The sequence below is a fragment of the Puma concolor genome, chromosome D3 (genome assembly GCF_028749965.1).
Source record: "Puma concolor isolate L17-30 chromosome D3, mPumCon1.1.hap2, whole genome shotgun sequence".
Classification (NCBI taxonomy): Eukaryota; Metazoa; Chordata; class Mammalia; order Carnivora; family Felidae; genus Puma; species Puma concolor.
In genome coordinates this window covers 20,997,182-21,016,039 of record NC_141678.1, presented here as the reverse complement: position 1 = coordinate 21,016,039, position 18,858 = coordinate 20,997,182, and the positions used below count along the sequence as shown (strand labels likewise).

Here is an 18,858-nt window from a genome sequence, read left to right as displayed (position 1 = left end):
GAGAGACCTCTATGGTGAGACCTGTCCTTGAGGAGGTTGAAGTGACACACAAGAAATTTAATAGAGAACATATGGGAATCAACATAGACCTTGAAATTCAAAAGACACCCAGGCAAAAATGAGGTCTATGTTTTTCTGAATTACATGGACGAGGTAGGGGTCTAGTATTCAATGCAAAGAAATGCACATCACAGACAGAAGAAGAAGAGTAGAGTAGATGTTTCATAAACAATATGTGCAGGGCCCCTGCGAAACGATGGGACACAGAGGACTGTGACTAAACAGGCTTTGTTGCCCCTTTGCCCCATCTGCCCCACCCCATGCATATCCTAGGGCAGTTGTCTGTGGTGCCAGCTGTCTTCCCGGAACAGGTGCTACCACTGAATTTTTAGTCAGTTGAAGAGACATGAAGAGCTTTTCCTGAGTGTATGGGCATCGACTGCTTTTTAACTCAAAATGACCGTCATGCCAGGGCGCCTGGGTGGCTCTGTCTGTTAAGCGTCTAATTTCTGCTCGGGTCATGGTCTCATGGTTCATGGGATCGAGCCCTGCGTGGGGCTCTGTGCTGACAGTTTGGAGCCTGGAAGCTGCTTCAGATTCTGTGTCTCCCTCTCTCTCTGACCCTCCCCCACCGATGCTCTGGTGCTCTCTGTCTCAAAAGTAAGTAAACACGCGAACATTTTTAAAAAATAATAAATAAAAAAACTTCATGCCGAGTGGCTCATCGAGGGGAGGCCTGCCCTTGTGTCCTGCAGTTCCAGTAAGAATTTGCTATGGCTGAGGTCAAAGGTTGCTGTCTGCACGCTTCTCTTGGATTTTGACGGTTCCCTGTCTCACCCGTGGCTCTTTCATCTATTTTGAGTTCATTTTTGATTATGGTGTAAGAAAGTGGTGCAGTCATTCTTCTGCACGTTGCTGTCCAGTTTACTCCACACCATTTGTTGAAGACACTGTCTTCTTCCCATTGGATATTCTTTCCTGCTTTGTCCAGCATGAGCTAGTGTATAGTGTCCTGGACTTGACACTTTCCAAGTTCCTCTGTCTCCCCAGGAGTCATTGTCAACCTGTGCTCACCCAGATTTCATCAGCGTCACAATCGAGGAAACAGAATCCCCATGAGCAGGAAACCCAGGGACAGCGAGTGTCACAGGAGTCCTAACACCAGGGCAGGACTTGCTTTAAACACCTGCTCTCCTGGGGTGAGGCTGATGCGCAGGGATCCGTGGGTGAGTCTCTGTCCCCGTGGGCGGCTGAGCCCCCAACCATGTCTGGGTTCCAGGTAGCGCCTGAAGCTGATCAGTGCATTGATTCTGGGACAGCAGCCTCAGTGTTGCTCCCTTGGAGCTCAAGGCCCACGGGGACACGAGGCACCCTCTGCATCCTCTCAGGGCTGGACTGTCACCCCCAGACACTCCAGTGACACCTCCAGCCAGGATAGGCCTCTGCTGAAACGTCTGTCTCAACTCAGGGCTACAGGGCCTGTGACCTCAGAGACACAGTGTCCCTTATCTCCACCTCAGCTGGCATCTATATGGGATCTTTGAAAGAGTTTTCTGGGTCAAATTGGCCTTAGCTAGTGGAATCATTCCTCTAATCAGCGGTGGCTGACTGAGCAATTTTTCTATCCTGAACACGGTGAACACAAGACACAGTGACCATTGCTTTACCCACCCTGAGAGGAGTCTGACCCCTCATCGTTCCATGCAGCAAACTCTGTGTTTGTTCATTCCACCAGCGAGATCAGTGTGAAGTTCACTGGAACAGGCTCCTCATGGTGTTTCCCAGGGCACCATGTTGGGCTTTCCTACTTTACCTGTTAGACCAGCCTTAATATGCAGAATTGTTATTAAAGTAATAATAATAACAAAAATGAATCAAGTGATTTAAGCAAGGTATTGGCCCCTCTTCAACCAAGAACTAAATGTCACGTATTTTCCATTATGTTTTCACGCATTTGGCAACCACTATTTTAAATCATATTCTGTCTGCAAGAAACATGGGTCCGGGGAAACACACTCGCAATTGAACCTGTACCTTCCCATTGAAACTGTCACTGAGTTTAAATCACTCTTTCGGAGCTGAGGTTTTGGAAAAAATGACACACATCCGTTTTAAGGTAACCGTTGTCTAATAGGTGATTAACACAGGAAGTCTGCCAACAGGTCCCTGTCAGAACACCTACAGCTGTCACTCTTTCCCTCCTAGAATTTCCTGCAGGTTTGCCCTTTGTGCTCTGAGGTCAATGCCACACACAGCCTCGCTTGGCAGGGCTCTTGCAGAGTTGGGTCTATGTGCTTGCAGAACAGATTATAAGAGGGAATCTGTGCCCACAGTGTGTGGAGAATTGTTTTCTAAGCTGGTGGAAATGGTGACAGATGACCGAGGCTTTTAAGGCTTAACCGTTCTAGGAACAGACACGAGGGCTTCTACACAACCCGGAAAGGAGTGCTCCCCAACTCCTCAGGGCTGTGTGAACACGAGTGGAAGGGGAGTTCCGGAAACCAGGGAGGAATCCCATAAGAGGAACGGCCAGCCTCCTGGATGGAAGGGAACACCTGTCCATGGAGACCTGTCACTGTTCTGAGCTTGATCATGATCTCAAAGGAGTGCGTCCTAGAGATGCCAGCTCAGTCTTGACCCATGAACGAGCAAGGGAGCAGTGGGGAGGCTGGAGCTGTCTCTCTGATGGGTGCTGGTCACCATGTCACACAATGGCGTGTCTGTGACTGGACACTAGGGGTCACTCAGGGCCTGGTTCTGAGGGGTCAGGGTTATTGAGACTTGAATCTGCCACCTGGCACTGCTTTTGCCTTCTGCTCAGGGCTCCCATCTGAGACCTCCCCACCCCCTGGCCCCACACAGCCCCTGCCCTGCCCACCCCTGACCTCCTCAGGATGAGGGACCAACCGGGGCCTGTGAAGGGTCAGAGAGCTGGGGGTCTCATGCGTGGATGGGTCCTCCCTCTCTCAGAGGATGAAGAGGGGAAGGAGGGGTTAGGGAAGGTCTGCTCAGCTGTGGGGTCACAGAGAGCAGGAGCAGTCATGAGGAACGGGCCTCCACCATGGCCTGGGTCTCTCTCTTCCTCATTGTACTTGCTCACTGCACAGGTGACTGGATGCAGAGACAGGGGAAGGGGCCCTGCTTCCTCCTCTTGTCTCTAGACCCCAGCCTCATCCTCTCTGTCTCTTCTTCTTCCAGGGTCCTTGGCGCAGTCTGTGCTGACTCAGCCATCTTCAGTGTCTGGGTCCCTGGGCCAGACACTCACCATTTCCTGCACTGGAAGCCCAGCCAACATTGGGGCCGGTTATTGTGTGTTTTGGTACCAACAGCCCCCAGGAATGACCCCTAAAGCCATTCTCCACGAGAACACTTGGCCTTTGGGGGTCCCAGACCGGTTCTCTGGCTCCAAGTCTGACAACACAGGCTCCTTGACCATCACTGGGCTCCAGGAGGACGACGAGGCTGATGATCACGGCTCAGCGTGGGACAAGAAACTCATTGCTTATGCAGTGCCCAGTCCTTTGGGGGAAGTGAGACAACAATCTGCTGTTTCCCCAGCGACGGGGGTCCTCTCGCAGCCTCCTCCCTTGGGCCAAGTCAGCTGCTTCCTTCGTTTGCTGTAAACTGTAGTGTGAGAACAATGTCAAGGAACTTTGGTTAGCAAATGATCCATATTCTATTAACCTCAGGCCCCCAAGCCTGTCCCCTGCTGGAACACATTGTAGGAGAGTCTCCTACCGGGGAGAAATTCCTGGGTGTCAGGGGCCAGCTGCCCTGGGGACAGAGTCCGTGACAGGTCAGGACAGAGCCAGGAACAAAGAGTCCGGGTGTGCCTGAGTGTTGATACCCTACTGCCCAGATAATGTGCATCCATAGCACTTCCTGAACACCTAGTGTGTGCCACAAATGACTCTAGGGATGTGGGTCCCATGTGGACGTGACAGGAAGGGTCCCCACGTTCAGGGAGCCGACAGTGTCTGGGAGAAGAGAGAGGACACAGAAGCTAAACATGTTGTAAAGGAAGGTTGTCAAAAGTCCTCTCCATGAATATCCTTGACGATGAAACACGTTGTAGGAGCATGGGAGTAACATGGTCACTGTGCATGAGAAGCCTTAAAAGTGGTCATGGCCAAAGACGTGAGTAGAGTTCATTACGATGCAATTGACAAGAAAATGTGTTCATTCCTGTGACACACAACACAAACACATTAAAGGTAAGCAGAGAACGTTACGTAGTTATAAGCAACATGTAAGACTTCTGAAATATATAAATAATTTGTTTTCAATGAATGACATTTCTGATAAACATAGGAAGTATTTTGGTAAAACAGAGTGCTTGTATTCTAGGCAGATAAGGTTAAAAGTGAATAAACCTTTTGTTTCCACTTTTAATAAGAGCAGACCAATAGTTCAAGAAAATTTTGACCTTTTAACCCAGAGAAAACACAATTTTAATTTTTCATCCATGCATTTTGATATGAAACCTCATTTATTTACTGAATATTTTTAAAATTTAACCAGTACTGACCACACTTAAAATTCCTTTCCAGGTTTCTTTCCCAAAATCCTACTACGGCTTTCTCTTATACATTTAGATCTCGATCTAAGGATTCTTTGAATAAGCGGACTCATGTTAGGACAAAATTATTTTTCTTTTCCTTCAACACAAAATGTATTCCCTTTCTTCATACTTTTTCCCCTCAAAAAACACATGTCTTGCTTCCCTGGAGCACGTAGTTGTTTTCCTGATTGTTTTTAGTAGCCTAAGTTATATTTATTAGAATTCCTAATTCTAGAGACCTTAGTTTTCTAGTGAAAATTAAATAGGAAGCAACTGTGAACTGTTTGCTATGCCAGTATTCTTTAGATTAGCAAATTTATGACTACCTTTCACAATTTCTAGAAACATAATAAAATATTTAAATAAATAACAACCCAAGTTTACTAATGGACCCACATTTATCTTTATAGTTTTTCTGTACTAAGACAAAAGTAGGTAAGCAGAAGGTTCATACTTAAATGTTTTATTATTTTATCTTAGTTACCTTACAAAACATAAAGAACTATAATTGTTAGGAAGCTATACTCTCCGTAGCAATTAGTAGATTAAATGCAATCCCTATCAAATGCCCACATGCCTATTTTGCACTCTAAGAAAAGACGATCTTAGGGGCGCCTGGGTGGCGCAGTCGCTTAAGCGTCCGACTTCAGCCAGGTCACGATCTCGCGGTCCGTGAGTTCGAGCCCCGCGTCGGGCTCTGGGCTGATGGCTCAGAGCCTGGAGCCTGTTTCCGATTCTGTGTCTCCCTCTCTCTCTGCCCCTCCCCCGTTCATGCTCTGTCTCTCTCTGTCCCAAAAATAAATAAAAACGTTGAAAAAAAAAAATTTAAAAAAAAAAAAAAAAAAAAAAAGAAAAGACGATCTTAAATTTCTGTGGAATTGCAGGGACTCAGAACATCCAAAAAATCCTGAAGAAGAACACATTTTCAGGACTGACAATTCTAGTTTTCAAAACTCACTGGGGCACCTGTGTGGCTCAGTTGGTTGGGCATCCAACTTCTGCTCAGGTCATGTTCTCACATGAGTTCGAGCCCCACATTGGGCTCTGTGCTGAAAGCTCAGAGCCTGGAGCCTGCTTCGGATTCTGTGTGTCCCTGTCTCTCCGTTCCTCCCCTGCTCGCACTCTGTGTCCATCTCTCTCTCTCTCAAAAATATATAAACATTAAAAAAATTTTTTTTTAGATTTCAAAACTCACTAGAACTCACTTATGAAGCTATAGTCAAGATGAATGTGGTACCCGCCTAAGGATAGACACAGGGATAAGTAAAACATATCTCAGAGGCCAGAAATGAATCATTCATCTATGGTCAATTGATTTTCAAAAGGATGCTCAGAGAATGTACTCTGAAAAAAAAAGTTCTCTCCAACCAATGGTGCTGGGCCAACTAGATATCCACACACAAAAGTATGAAGTTAGACTCTTACCACATACTATAAACAAAAATGGATGTAAAATGGATCAAAGATCTAAATTTTAGAGCTAAAACTATAAAGATCTTAGAAGAAAACAGGAAGGAAATCCCCATGATTTTTGAGCTTGGCAAGAGATTCTTCACATAGGATATCATAAGAAACACCCAAAAAAGGGGCAGGGATGATCATCAATTGGGCTTCTCAAAAGTTCCTATTTTTGTACACCCAAAGATACTATCAAGAAAGAAAATGCAACCCTAAGTACAACCGCATTTCCCAGAGGCCACTGAAGGAGATAAGAAATGCCTGGGACAGCCTAGCTCTAGCCATGGGTTCTCAGTAGGACTGTGACCACCATGGTGTAACCTCTTCTCCTTGTGTTCTCTTCTTACCACACAGGTAAGGACGGTCCTCGGTGACCCAAAGCAGCTTCTGAGCCTATCCACACCTTTGGATCAGACCTCCAAGCAGCTTCACCTCCATCCCTGCCCCATCACCCATGAGTGTCTGTGTTTGCAAGTTCTTTCTGCCAGCTTGTGCTGACTCAGACACCCTCCTTGTCCGCATCTCTGAAGAATCAAATAGACTCATTTTCGCCCTGAGAAATGACATCATTGTTGTTTTAAGAAATATGCATAATGGTGCCAGTAGAAGCCATGGAACCCTCGGTGGTATCTCCTGCGATTCAAGGCAGGGTCAAATACCACACCAGAGATCACAGTGCCCTGTCGTTTTCTGGATCCAAAGATGTTTTGACCAATGCATCTGTTCTGACGTCTCTGGAATCTCGTGTGCAAGGAAGTGACTCTTAGTGTCATATATGCCAAGATAGTACCAATGCTTACACAGTGCTTTAGATCCATAGGGAAGTGAGAGAAATTCTCTCTCCACTCTCTAGACCTGGTGGCATCCCCTGTCAAGGGGTTCCAGGAGTGACTTTTGTTGTCAGATCTTCCAAAAGATTATTTGTTGTCTGGGAATAAGATGATCTGAGAGTGCCATATCCCTTCCTTCAGTTATATCTTCAGAGTGATCCTTATTCACCCTGTGTTCATATTTTGGAAGGCAAACTAGCTTGTTCAGAGTTACAAATGACTCAGTGAAGGAGAGCCTGGCTGTCTCAGTGGTTAAAGCATGCAACTCTTGACCTTGGGTTCGTGAGTTCAAGCCCCACTTTAGGTACAGATGTGACTTAAAAATAAACTGTTGAGGGTCACCTGGGTGGCTCAGTTGGTTGAGCGTCCAACTCTTTGATTTCAGCTCAGGTCATGATCCCAGGGTGTTGGGATCGAGTCCTGTGTCAGACTCCACACTCACTTTCTCCCTTTTTCCTGTGATAGAGCTCTGCTGAACTCCTGAATTCCCTGGTGCTGGGCAGTGCCTTCCCAATGAGCAGATCTGAACAGATCCCTTAACAAGGAAGATAGACAAAATGACTATTACACATGCAAAGTGATTTCCAACTTCATATGTCATTGTGGTATTACAAATTGAACAAGGACGTACCAGAGGCCTCCCATGACCATGGCTAAAGTTCAATACAGTGCCAGCACCAATACTACCGAGGATGTGGGGCAGCAGGAACTCTCATTCACTGCTGGTGGGAGTGCGAAAAGCCCCATCACTTGGGAAGATTCCTTGGCAGTGTCTTCCACGGCAAACAAAGCCTTAAGGATATAATGCAAAAAGAGCAGTCCTACGGATTACTCTATATGAGGTTCTTGTGTGCAACTAGAATATGCACCTAAATGTTTGTTGCTGTCTTATTTATGATTGTCAAGACTCCAAAGTGATCAACGCACCCTTCAGAATGGATAAACAATATCTGTATGTCCACACATGCAATAGGATTCAGGAGAAAGAAATGAGTTATCAGGCCACAAAACACATGGATGAAACTTCCATGCATATGTGTTAGTGCCAGAATCCACCGTGAAGAGTCTGCAACAGTGAGTAGGGGGGATGAGGGGCAGGGACCCAGGCCCCAGCTCCAGGCCCTGGGTCACTGTGCATCCCGTGTCCACCAGACGGCACTGGTGCTCCCCCAATCCCTCAGCTGGCAGGTTCCCTCTCCTTGTGTCTAGCAGGTGCTCTTGATGATTTGCACAGTCAGGATTGCAAGTCTCCCAGAACACGGAGGTGAGGTCGCAAGATGGCCTTGCAGTGGTCCCTGCTGGATGCCCAGCCCTGCTCTGTCCCCCCACCTGCAGCACCCTCATCAGGGTTTGCTGTGTCTTGTCTCCCCTGCTCTGGAGGGACCCGGCATGCCCACATTACGTGTCCTCCTGTGTGAGTGTGTGTCCCCTAGGTGAGCTCCTGTCCACACCCGGCACCCAGAGCCAGCATGCATCGTCTGAGCTGTACCATTGGGACAGATGGTTTCTCTTCCCTCTCCCGTGTATCTTGTCCTCAGCTCCATAGTGGTTCACAGGTTGTACTGAGTCAGGACTGCATGTGTCCCTGTCATCAGACCCCATCCATGGAGGATGCCTGATGTAGAGCAGGACCTTTCTCTTTCCCTGGAGGGTCACTCTCAGGTGGTGGAAACACAGGCACCAGGGAAGCCTGCATTGGGAAAGGAGAGGTTCACCCAGACACCAGCAGGGGGCACGGTGACAAGGTCTGGGGCTTTCTGCAGGATGGGGGCTCCCTGCTGAGTAGCCCTCCAGAGTAGAAAGCCCCAGGGCTGGAACCCTTGTTTCCAGTGGGGACAGGGCAGGTGTCTTCTCTGTTCCCAGCGGAGTCCTTGAACCTGGGCCTGTATGTGGTTCCAGCAGCTGCTTCTTCCAGGCCCACCCAGGGGGAAACTAGTGCATCACACAGTCTTCCTGTCAAGGGGCTGCAGACCTCTAAGTGCACAAGAGCCAGCAGCAGGGGTGGGTCCCATTTGCATGAGCAGCCCCTCCTTTTGAGCTCTGTGAACTGGGGATAAGAGAGGCCCAGGGCAGCCCAGCCCCGGCTCTGTGGTCTAGGAAGGGCGTGTGTCACCATGGCCTGGATCCCCGTCCTCGTCGTGCTCCTCTGCCACTGCACAGGTAGGGACAGGACCCAGTGTCCCAGGGTGGGCCTGCAGCCAGAGTGAAACCCCTGTGGCTCAGCTCCCTAATCCCATGTGCGCTGTTCCTTCTCTTCCCTCTGCTGTGTCTGTGTTTGCAGGTTCCCTGTCCCAGCCTGTCGTGACTCAGCCAGCCTCCCTCTCTGCATCCCTGGGAACAACAGCCAGACTCACCTGCACTCTGAGCAGGGACATCAATGTTGGAAACTATAACATATACTGGTTCCAGCAGATGGCAGGGAGCCCTCCCCGGTATCTCCTGTACTACTACTCAGACTCAGATAAGCACCAGGGCCCTGGGGTCCCCAGCCGCTTCTCTGGGTCCAAAGATGCCTCGGCCAATGCAGGGCTTCTGCTCATCTCTGGGCTGCAGCCTGAGGACGAGGCTGACTATTACTGTGCAATCTGGCCTAGTAGTGCTGGTCACAGTGACACAGACACATGGGGAAGTGGGACAATTACCCAGCCTGCTTAGACCACTGTAGTCTGAGTCTCTGAAATCTAATGTAAATTGAATGCACAATTACTATACTTGGGTGTAGCTACTGGATCTGAATGTCCTTCTTCCCAATTTCCTATCAAAGCTGTGTGAACTCTACGAAAAAAAGAAAAAAAAAAGAAAGAAAAATGACAACAACAATAAAGCAAACCAAAGACAACAAAAAAGTTATAATGATGCAGAAATTACGCCTAGTGGTTCACACGTAAAAATTAGAGCCTGTGGATTTGGGTTTTTTTCTCTTCACAAGGGTCCATCAACTTGCCTTAGTTTTCTGATCAGAGTCTACAGACCGTGCCCACGGCAGACAGTCCTCCACAGCATGGCCTGTGTTCCTCCAGGGGTGAGAGCAGAGGCCCTCCCTTCCCTCCAGGCTCCTGTGCTCAGGGCTGACTGAGTAGCTCTGTGTCCCAGCGAGGAGACACTAAGAATCACAGACCCAGAGCTGGCCTGGCCCACTGGCTGGGTACCTGCCCTTCATTTGTGATGTCGGGAGAGGGTGACTGTCCCTGGGAGAAACTGTGTGTGCCAGTCAGCAAACTTCTCCGTGGGGCTTGTGAGGGACAGGTGGGAGTGCCACCAGTGCAGCAAAATTTTTAGTCTGCTTGGGAGATTTCACCGACGTGACTTCTCTACAGCTGACACCATCAGGGCCCATGGGCAGCATGCGGCTGGTTTCTGGAGCCCAGAAGAATGGACTGTGTCTTCCTCTCCTCTCCTGCCGCATCGGGGTTGTCCGTGATCCATGCAGTAGAGGGGCTGCGGGGCACTATATTGCATAAAGGAAGTCGATCCCATGAGCCTTTCCAGGAGAACGTCTTGTCATTTGTGACAACATGGACGAACCTGCGGGACATGACCCTAAGAGAAATAAGGCCTACACAGAAAGGCAAATGCTTTTTTTATCTCATTTATATGTGGAACCTACAGGAAAAAGGTAATAAAATCCCTGTCAATTTTTAGTGATGAGGATGAGTTAGAATAGGGTAACACATATAAAGATGGGAAAGAGGTTGGTGTGAGTGCAACTTCCTTAACGTAAGTTGGAGTTTCAGCTAGTAATTTTTAATTATGAAAATACACACAACAGGAAATTTACTCTTTTCATCACTTTCTTGTGCAATTCAGAGATATGAAATATATTCGCCATGTTGGGTGACCATCACGACTCTCCATTTCTCAAAGCTTTTTATCATCCCACACAGTAACTGTGCACCCAGGAAGGGAGTGGGTCAGCTGGGTGTACAGAGAAGCCAGGGCCCCAGGAGCTCATGCCAATGCAGGAAGCAGCAGAGGGCAGAGGGCAGCTCCCATGGGGGCTCTTTGCGGATGTGGCCTGACCCAGGTGGGAGCGTTCATTAGGCTGTGCTTTTTACCCCGGAATGACCACGTGGGTGCACGCTGCAGCCCATGGCACGGGGATCCGTGTGCCCGCTGCAGGGGTCCAGAAACTCCAGCTTTCTTTCCTAAAATGTGTCTGGGAACATCTGTGAGAACTGAGGTCCTCCTATGAGGCATCTGCTGTATGATTCATGCTTATTCTTGTCTGAATTCCCTGCAAAATCCATGTGTGCTCTCCTCCAGAGACTGAGGAAAGGCCTCATATTCAGTCTCCATTCTCTGTGCTTGTCAAGGGGAACTTGCACTTATTTCTGATCTTTTTATTTATATTATTTGGGTATTCTTAGGTTTTATTTATTTATTTTGAGAGAGAGAGAGAGAGAGAGAGAGAGAGAGAGAGAGAGAGGAAGGAGCAGAGAGAGAGGGAGTGAGAATCCCAAGTAGGTTCTGAACCCGGCTCAGGGCTCAATCACAGAAGTGGAGATCATGACCCGAACTGAAATCAAGAGTCTGACACCCAACCGACTGAGCCACCCTATTTCTGGCCTTTTGAATGTGTACCATTGATATATGTGTCTGTTTGGGGACCGATACCATACCAATTATAGGTAATGTAGAAAATGCAAAGTTTGATGGATGATAGAGAGATAGAATATACTCACGCGATCTATAGCCATGCACCGTCATTGATCTACCTCATCCAGTTCAGTGCAGAGGGTAATGGGGACTGGCCCGCCAGAACGGGAAGTGAGATGAGAAAACTGAACTGTCCCCCCAGGTCTCCCGAAAAAGGTTGTGGAGGGGCGTGCATGCTCTCCGCTTTTGTGCTCACTGGGCGGAAACATCCTCCGCCAGCGGTCAATGACTCTTGGCCCCAACAACACAAGTCTCTAAGTAGTGGGAGGAGCCCAGGGTGATTCATGCTGAGGAGGCCCTGTGTCTGCAGCAAGGACTGAGGTGTGGTGGCACCTGCAGAAGCCCTGAGGGAGAAGAAGATCTGGCCCTGTGTGGGGGTGGACAGTATGCCAGGCTGACTGAAGTCCTTAGTGCCCTGGTGTCTCTCTCACAGCTCCAGGATGTCCCTTCCAGGCATGGGTGCGGCTGGACACTGTGACAGCAGGGGGCGCTGTAGGCCTGTGCCTGAGTGGTGTCTGCGTGGGGAGGGGTCCCAGCTGAGAACCCAGGCCTGGAGCCCTGCCTTGTGCCCCCTGCAAAATTGTGCCTAGAGGAGTTTCCCTAGTCCCACCCACCCCACACTCAGCTGTAACCACGTTCAGTCCCAGGGGAGGGAGAGATTTGCATGAAGGCTTCCTCTCTCTCTTCCAGGAAGGGAGAGGATAAGAGAGGCTTTGTGCAGGTCTCTCCCTTGAGGGCTCAGGACCACAGACTGGGGTATCTCCACCCTGGCCTGGACCCCTCCCCTCCTCACCTTCCTTGCTCTCTGCTCAGGTTACTGGCTGTGGAAAGCGGAAGAATTGCTTTCGGGGGACCCCTAAGTTGCCTGTTTCCCCCATTTTGAGAACACACTGTGAGTAATAACCTGATACTGACCCGTGTCTCCACTGCTCTGTTGCTGGGTCCTGGGCGCTGTCTGTGTTGACACAGGAAGCCTCTTTATCAGGGTCTGTGGGCTAGAAGGTCACCCTCAGCTGCACTGGAATCAGCAACAATGTTGGGTCGTATTAGGTGGGCTGGTACCCACAGATTCCCCACCGTGTCCCCAAAGCTGAGATGCTCAGAAGCACTAGGCCCTCCGGGATCCCAGCTGGGTTCTTGAAAACAGGGCCCCTCTGATCATCTCGGGCCTGCGGCCTGAGGACGAGGCTGGTCATTACTGACACAGTGCTCTAAGCCCGTGGGCAAATGATACAGCAACGTGCCCCAGTTTCCCATGGTCACTGCCAGTGACAAATAAACAGGGAGACCGTGGACACCCCGGAGGGTCTGAGGGTCTGACTCTCTGAGCACAGAACAACTATGAAGAGTCAGTGACAGTAGCTTCGTCTCATGTTGTTTTCTTCTAAAAATAAGACAAATCTCTTCAGATAATTTACAGGCATAAAGTGCAGTCATTTAAATGGTACGATTCAGTGGTCTGTAGTATGTTTCCTGAGTTTGGCAAACATCATCAGGATCAAATTGACGACATTTCCATCACCTGCAGAAAAACCCCTGACCCCCGAGCAGTGAGCCCATGGCCCCCCTGCATCAGCCCTTTGGAGCCAAAAATTCCTTTCTGTGTGCAGTGATTTTCCTGTTGTGCACATTTCACAGGTGCCGAATCACAGACCACGTGCCCCCGGAAGCGCACCTTTCAGTGGCATCAGCGTGTGCATTGTTGTAGGAACATCACAGGCAGCATATTTAAATACAGGGAACGTTTCATCGTTTCATCTAGAGACGTGTTCATTTGTGCCGAGGACACGCGGATCTATCTAGATGGCTGCAATTTTAATAGAGGCTGTCCAAATAACATAATTATTTTCCATGATGGTGTGTAATCACAGATTCTTCTTTAAAAGTTTATTTTCCAATGAATATTGTCCCCCATTGTCATTTTTTATTTTGTAGATTTCTGCATATTGCAATTTTGTTCAATAATTTAGCCGGTGTTGTTTATTATTATGAAAAATAATATTATGTGTTACGGTCCATATTTCAAGTTTTTGTCTCATACATTTTTCCTTTCCTTGTGGTGGGGTGTGGGCTCTGTGGCCTTTCTCTTTTTCCCATTCCCTCATGCCCGGCAGACTCTACATGTCTCCTCCCCACTCTTTTTCCTTAGTGAGATGTTTCCAGAGCGTCCTTCCTGATTTGGGTTTCTCACCCATCTGCCCACAGCACTGCATCTGAGACCTCCCGTTTCACTATTCCTCGCCCTGGATGTCCGTCCTGTGGTCAGGGCTTGGGTCTCTCCACTTGCTGTCCTGTGTCTTCACTCTCAGGGGCTTTTTCGAGTGATGGTGGTTCAGACCCACGGCTAGCTTTCCCCTTCTGTCACCCCAGCCTTTTCGGGAACTGACTTCTCTTTCCACTGACGCTCATGATTTGTGGTGTGAGCCTGGGCGCGAGGCCACCAGGGATTCTTAACAACAGATACCTTTAAAATTATTTCATTTTTTTCTAACTTACTTTGATATAAAGGGTGAAAAGGAGCAGACAAAGATAATTTTAAGAAAACTGTTACTTAATATTTTCTGAAATTTCTTATTAATAGACTTAAATGTCACTAAAACCACAGGTAGAGAATAGAGAGAAGAAGGCAGGTTTCCAAGTTAAGGGATGAAATATATTACTTAGAAGTGATGGAGCTACTTTGAGTTCTCTCCTTGGTGAGGTACAGGCAGAGGCTTCAGCAGATGCTGTCACACAAAGGAAACTTTATTTGCCATAGATAAGGGGATCAGGGACAAGAATTATCAAAGCTGTGACTCCCTGAGTGCAGGCGAGTGGGTTCCTTTCATCCAGGGTTAGGATGGATACCCAGAAAAGGGAGTTTTGTCATCTTATGCAAGAGTGGGCATGAGGTTGTGCAGGAATATGGAGCACAGGAGCTTGTGTCCCCATCATGTGGTAGGTCAATGAAGCTTGTCCTCCTCCTAGGGCAGAGACTTAACGTTATAAAGAGGCAGAGGTCCCTGGAGGACACTCCCTGGTCCATCTGCACTGGTGGAGCTGTTGCAGGAGATAAAACTGGTCTAGGCTCCCAGGCTCTTTCTGCTGTTTGCCTCTGAAATAGATGAACTTCCTGTGAAAAGAAGGGGTGTCAGTGTGGTCCCGCTGGTGTCCTTTTTAACCTCATTAACCTGTGGGGCAAGGTTTCAATCCTGCAAAAACAACTCAAGCATGTGCTTTAGGTCAAAGTTTACTTTTGTTCCTGCGCTGGGACTTTTCCTCTGGGTCATTGTCTCTGAAGCACTCAGGCTATTTCCTGGCCTGGTGGAGACTGGTAGGTTGGCATCCCCTTTGTTCTCCTCAAACCCTGAACTCCTGACCTTGTTGCATTCCTGTTTTCTTTTCCTCCCAGGAAAGTGCTCGGTATGGGTGCTGGGCAAGTAGAACCTGCAGGGCACAGACCACAGAAAATAGCTGGGGGCCTCCAATGAGTGCTCTTGGGGCAGGAAAGCTGTCTCCTCTTTATATACAGAGATTGTTTTCCCACCTGGGGACCCCCTTCAGTTCTGCTTTCAGACGGCTCAGGGTATTTAGTTTAAACACATGGTGCTAACAAGCGGCCCTGGGCGGCTTAGTCAGTTAACTGTCGGACCTCAGCTCAAGTCATGATCTCCTGGTTTGTGATTTCAATTCCCAAGTCCATCTGTCTGCTGTCAGCAAGGAGCCAGCCTAGGGGCTAAGGCAGACAGGGGGAACAACCTCAGGGTTAACAAGGCACTTTTTCTTTTGTTAACCATCTCTGCTCTGGGCTGCTTTGCCTGCAGTGTAGAGGTCTGTAGCTCAATTTACCTCTTTACCTAACTTGGTCCTTTCCTCCAGTGAAAGCAGCTTTTCTGCTATAGTACTAAGTTGGAGAGTGCCTCTGCCTCGAACGCCTAATCTGGCTTACCTCATATACCTTTGTATGGGGAGCCTTTGTGCCTGATCTTATTTTAGGCCTTTTCCCCTTCCTCTCTACTGTGGGGGTTCTGCACCCCTTTCTATTCTGGGGTGCATTTACATCCCCCTAGTCTTGGGGTGCTTATCTGTTTTGCCCAAATTCAGTTGTGAGCATCCTATGGCTTTCTACTTCTTTATGTCGTATTAACCCGTTGGTGTAAGCCCAGGGGACTCCTCAGCTCATCCCCCACAGTGAACATCATCTTTTATCGTCAATAAGAAAACAAACATGAGCCTGTTAACAATTAGTGGGTGATGCCATCAAACTTATCTTCTAGCTTCTACTTTCCAGTGTGGATTCTGGATGGAAGATATTTTCTCACTTCAAGGAGACTGAGGAAGTCTGACTGTGCACTGTAGATACGGACAGCCCTAACAATGGACGACAGACAGGAATGTGAGAAATGAAGGATCACAGGGTGTCTGACTTGGGATGCCCCAAAGAGCAGCAGGGTCAGTCATCATGGCCATGTGCACCTGCAGCCAGGCAGCTGGGGGCTCAGCTGCAGAGGGAGCAGTATTTGGATTTGATGGGGTGGGTGGTTAGTAAGGCGGGTGGGATTAAACCTTGAGGGGTATGTGGGATGGATTGTGATCATGCTAATGATGACCCAGGATTTTAAGAAAGTGAGGAGGGATAGGGAGTCTAAGGAAGTGAAGAAACCAGCAGGAGAAGGGCGAGAGAAAATGCCATTTTTCCATGTCATAAGTGTCCTCTCACCCACCCTCATATTGGACACGAGGGAGTGGTATGTCTCTCAGCAGGCTTCCTTCCTTGTCTCCTTGTCACCAAAGTAGAAGTAGAAGTAAACCAGTCGTGATAAAAGTCAAAGTATTAAATGACAGATGAGGGGCCCCTGGGTGGCTCCATCACTTAAATATCTGACTTGGGTTCAGGTCATGTTCTCATGGCTACCGAGTTCAAGTGCCATGTCGGGCTCTCTGCTGACACCTCGGAGCCTCCAGCCTGCTTCCCATTCTGTCTCCCTCTCTCTCTGCCCTTCCCCCACTTGGGTTCTGTCTTTTTCTCTCTCAAATATATATAAACTTTTAAAAAATTAAAAAAGAAAGACAGATGAAGGCATCTCCCTCACTCTCTCAGGTAGGTTTAATTCTCTTCCACTTCCTGCACAGCTTAAAACCTATTTGTGCTCATGGAAAAGAAAGAATGAATATATGAATGAGAGTGATAAAAGTTTTCAGAGAAGCAACTATAAGGAGTACATCTTCAGTTTGGTAAAGAAAACTATAAAACACTTTCCCTTCGTTGAACACACGGAGATGGAGCACTGAAAGCTTTCCCACCTCGGGTAGGGAGCAAGGCCACCATGTCCTATCTCAACACTGCTGTTCCATAGGACTGGATGTGCCCGTCAGAACCATAATGCAAGACAAACAATGAGAGGCATAGAGATGAAGAAGAGCCAGAGACAGTTGCCCCAATTCCAGGTGAGAGAATGATCTCCACGAAAACTACAAAGGAAGCTACAATTCATTATGCAAATATATAAATTCAAAGAGTCATAAATAATTTTGGAAATATTTTAGAATAAAGACCAACATAGAAATATCATATAGATGTGTATGTACTAGCAATAAACCAGTGAAAATAATTTTTAAAAAACCCTTAAAACCACTCGATGCAGTGTTTAGGGGCATGTTTATTAATACAGGTATAGGCCACAGGTGCTAAAATCTGGACGATGCTGGTAAATGTAATCAAAGTGGACCTAAAACAATGGAAAGATATGTTCTGTTCACGGATTAGAAGACTCATTATCGTAAATATGCCAGTTCTTCCCAAATTGTATAAAAGTGTAATTCAGTTCCTGTCCTAGCAAGTCAGAGTGGTGTAGATAGAGGATAGACGCATTGGCCAAGATAACAGAACATACAACCCAGAAATGGACCCACAGAAATAAGGATAGACAATTTTTTTTTTACAAAGTGAAGAAGCCTTTCCGAGGAGAAAGGATGGCCTTTTGACAAATGGCCACAGAACAATTGGATATCCTGAGAGAGAAATGAATCATACATAAAACTCATTTTATATATCTTAAAAAATCACTAAAAGGATTATAGAAATAACTGTAAACATAAAGCTGTAAACATAAAAGGAGAAAATATTCAGGATCTAGGGTTTCTATAAAAAAGTGTAGACAAGACACTGTCAGGATAACCCATGAAAAAACAAAAAAAAGAAAAACAAAAAATGACACTTGTTAAACACGACTTCATCAAATATAGATTCATTGTATTGCCTTTTCTTCTTAAGGTAGTAAGCCAAGGAAATTACCTAAAAATATAGAAGATTAACATAATACTCAATTTAATGGACAGTAGCTGGAATCCATTGCTTTAACACACAGGAGTTTTCAAACATTCACGAGATAGACATATTCTCAATTGTAGGCCAGAAGAGGGACATGAGGTCTGGAGTACCTTCTGCAAAGAACTGGCAATTTACCATTTAATTGAGGTAAATGCCTCCAAATCGTATGGACTAGGGCTTGTTTGGAGACTGAAAAATGCTACATTGATCACGGGTAACACTAGAGGATCATTATCCAAGATTCAGCTCAATGATATGGGAATAAACAGAAGTGAGGAAACCTGCTGGGCTCTCAGGGTTGTGGGACACAGTGGGGTGTGTGCCCTTCAGCCAGGAGGGGGCGCTGTGGGACTGCCCTGTCGTCCCTACACAGGGTCTCAGTGGGGACCATTCACTAAAAGGAACCTGGGACTGGGGACTGGGCCCTGTACTTCCTGAGGGAGACTCAGCAGCTGCGTCCCTTCTGGTGTGGCCGAGTCCCCACTTGAGCAAGGACATGTGTGTTGTCTCAACAGGTGCTTCCTTGCAGGGGTCTCCCCAGTGGTGAAGCCAACCTCCATCGTCCCCAGTATGTGATGTGAGGTGGCAAGAGTGACAACTGACAAAGATTTTCAGTGTGGAACCCTGTGGAATGCACACGAGGGATGTGGGCTTCTCCCCACAACCTGGAGAAAAGGTGTCCCTGTGTCCTCAGTGCTGAGGGAGCTTCTGGGAAAGGAAAACTCTCAGACCAGAGAGGAAGCAGGGAAGGAGGAAGAAATCAGCCTCCTGCACAGAACTGGCCATGTGTCAATGTGGACCCATCGGTGCTGTGGCCCTGATCCTCATCTGTGTGGTTGTACAGGAGTCACCACGTGAGTCCTGCCCCGTCAATAATAGCCAAGGGCACTGTGGACAGACTCACTATGCGGAGCCAGAGGAGAGCACAGTGTGTCCTCAGGGGATGGGAGGCCACACAGGGGACACCTGGCCTGTCCCGAAGGAAGGGGATGGTGGACAGAGCAGTGGGAAGGCAGGAACTCTGATGAGATCTGCTCACCATG

At 47.8% G+C, this 18,858-nt stretch overlaps 1 long non-coding RNA gene and 1 gene segment (V, D, J or C); one reads left to right on the top strand and one right to left on the bottom strand.

The window, feature by feature from the left end:
* Window positions 1-8,880: 8,880 nt before the first annotated feature.
* LOC147575393 (immunoglobulin lambda variable 5-37-like) lies at window positions 8,881-10,328 on the top strand. The segment is given in 2 exon segments: window positions 8,881-9,009; window positions 9,131-10,328. Coding segments are annotated over 2 exon segments (420 nt in total).
* Window positions 9,670-12,068, bottom strand: LOC147575392 (uncharacterized). The gene is made up of 2 exons (XR_015242346.1): window positions 11,532-12,068; window positions 9,670-10,374 (listed from the first exon to the last, which is right to left on the bottom strand). It is a non-coding gene; the product is annotated as an uncharacterized LOC147575392 (long non-coding RNA).
* Between the last annotated feature and the right edge of the window lie 6,790 nt (window positions 12,069-18,858).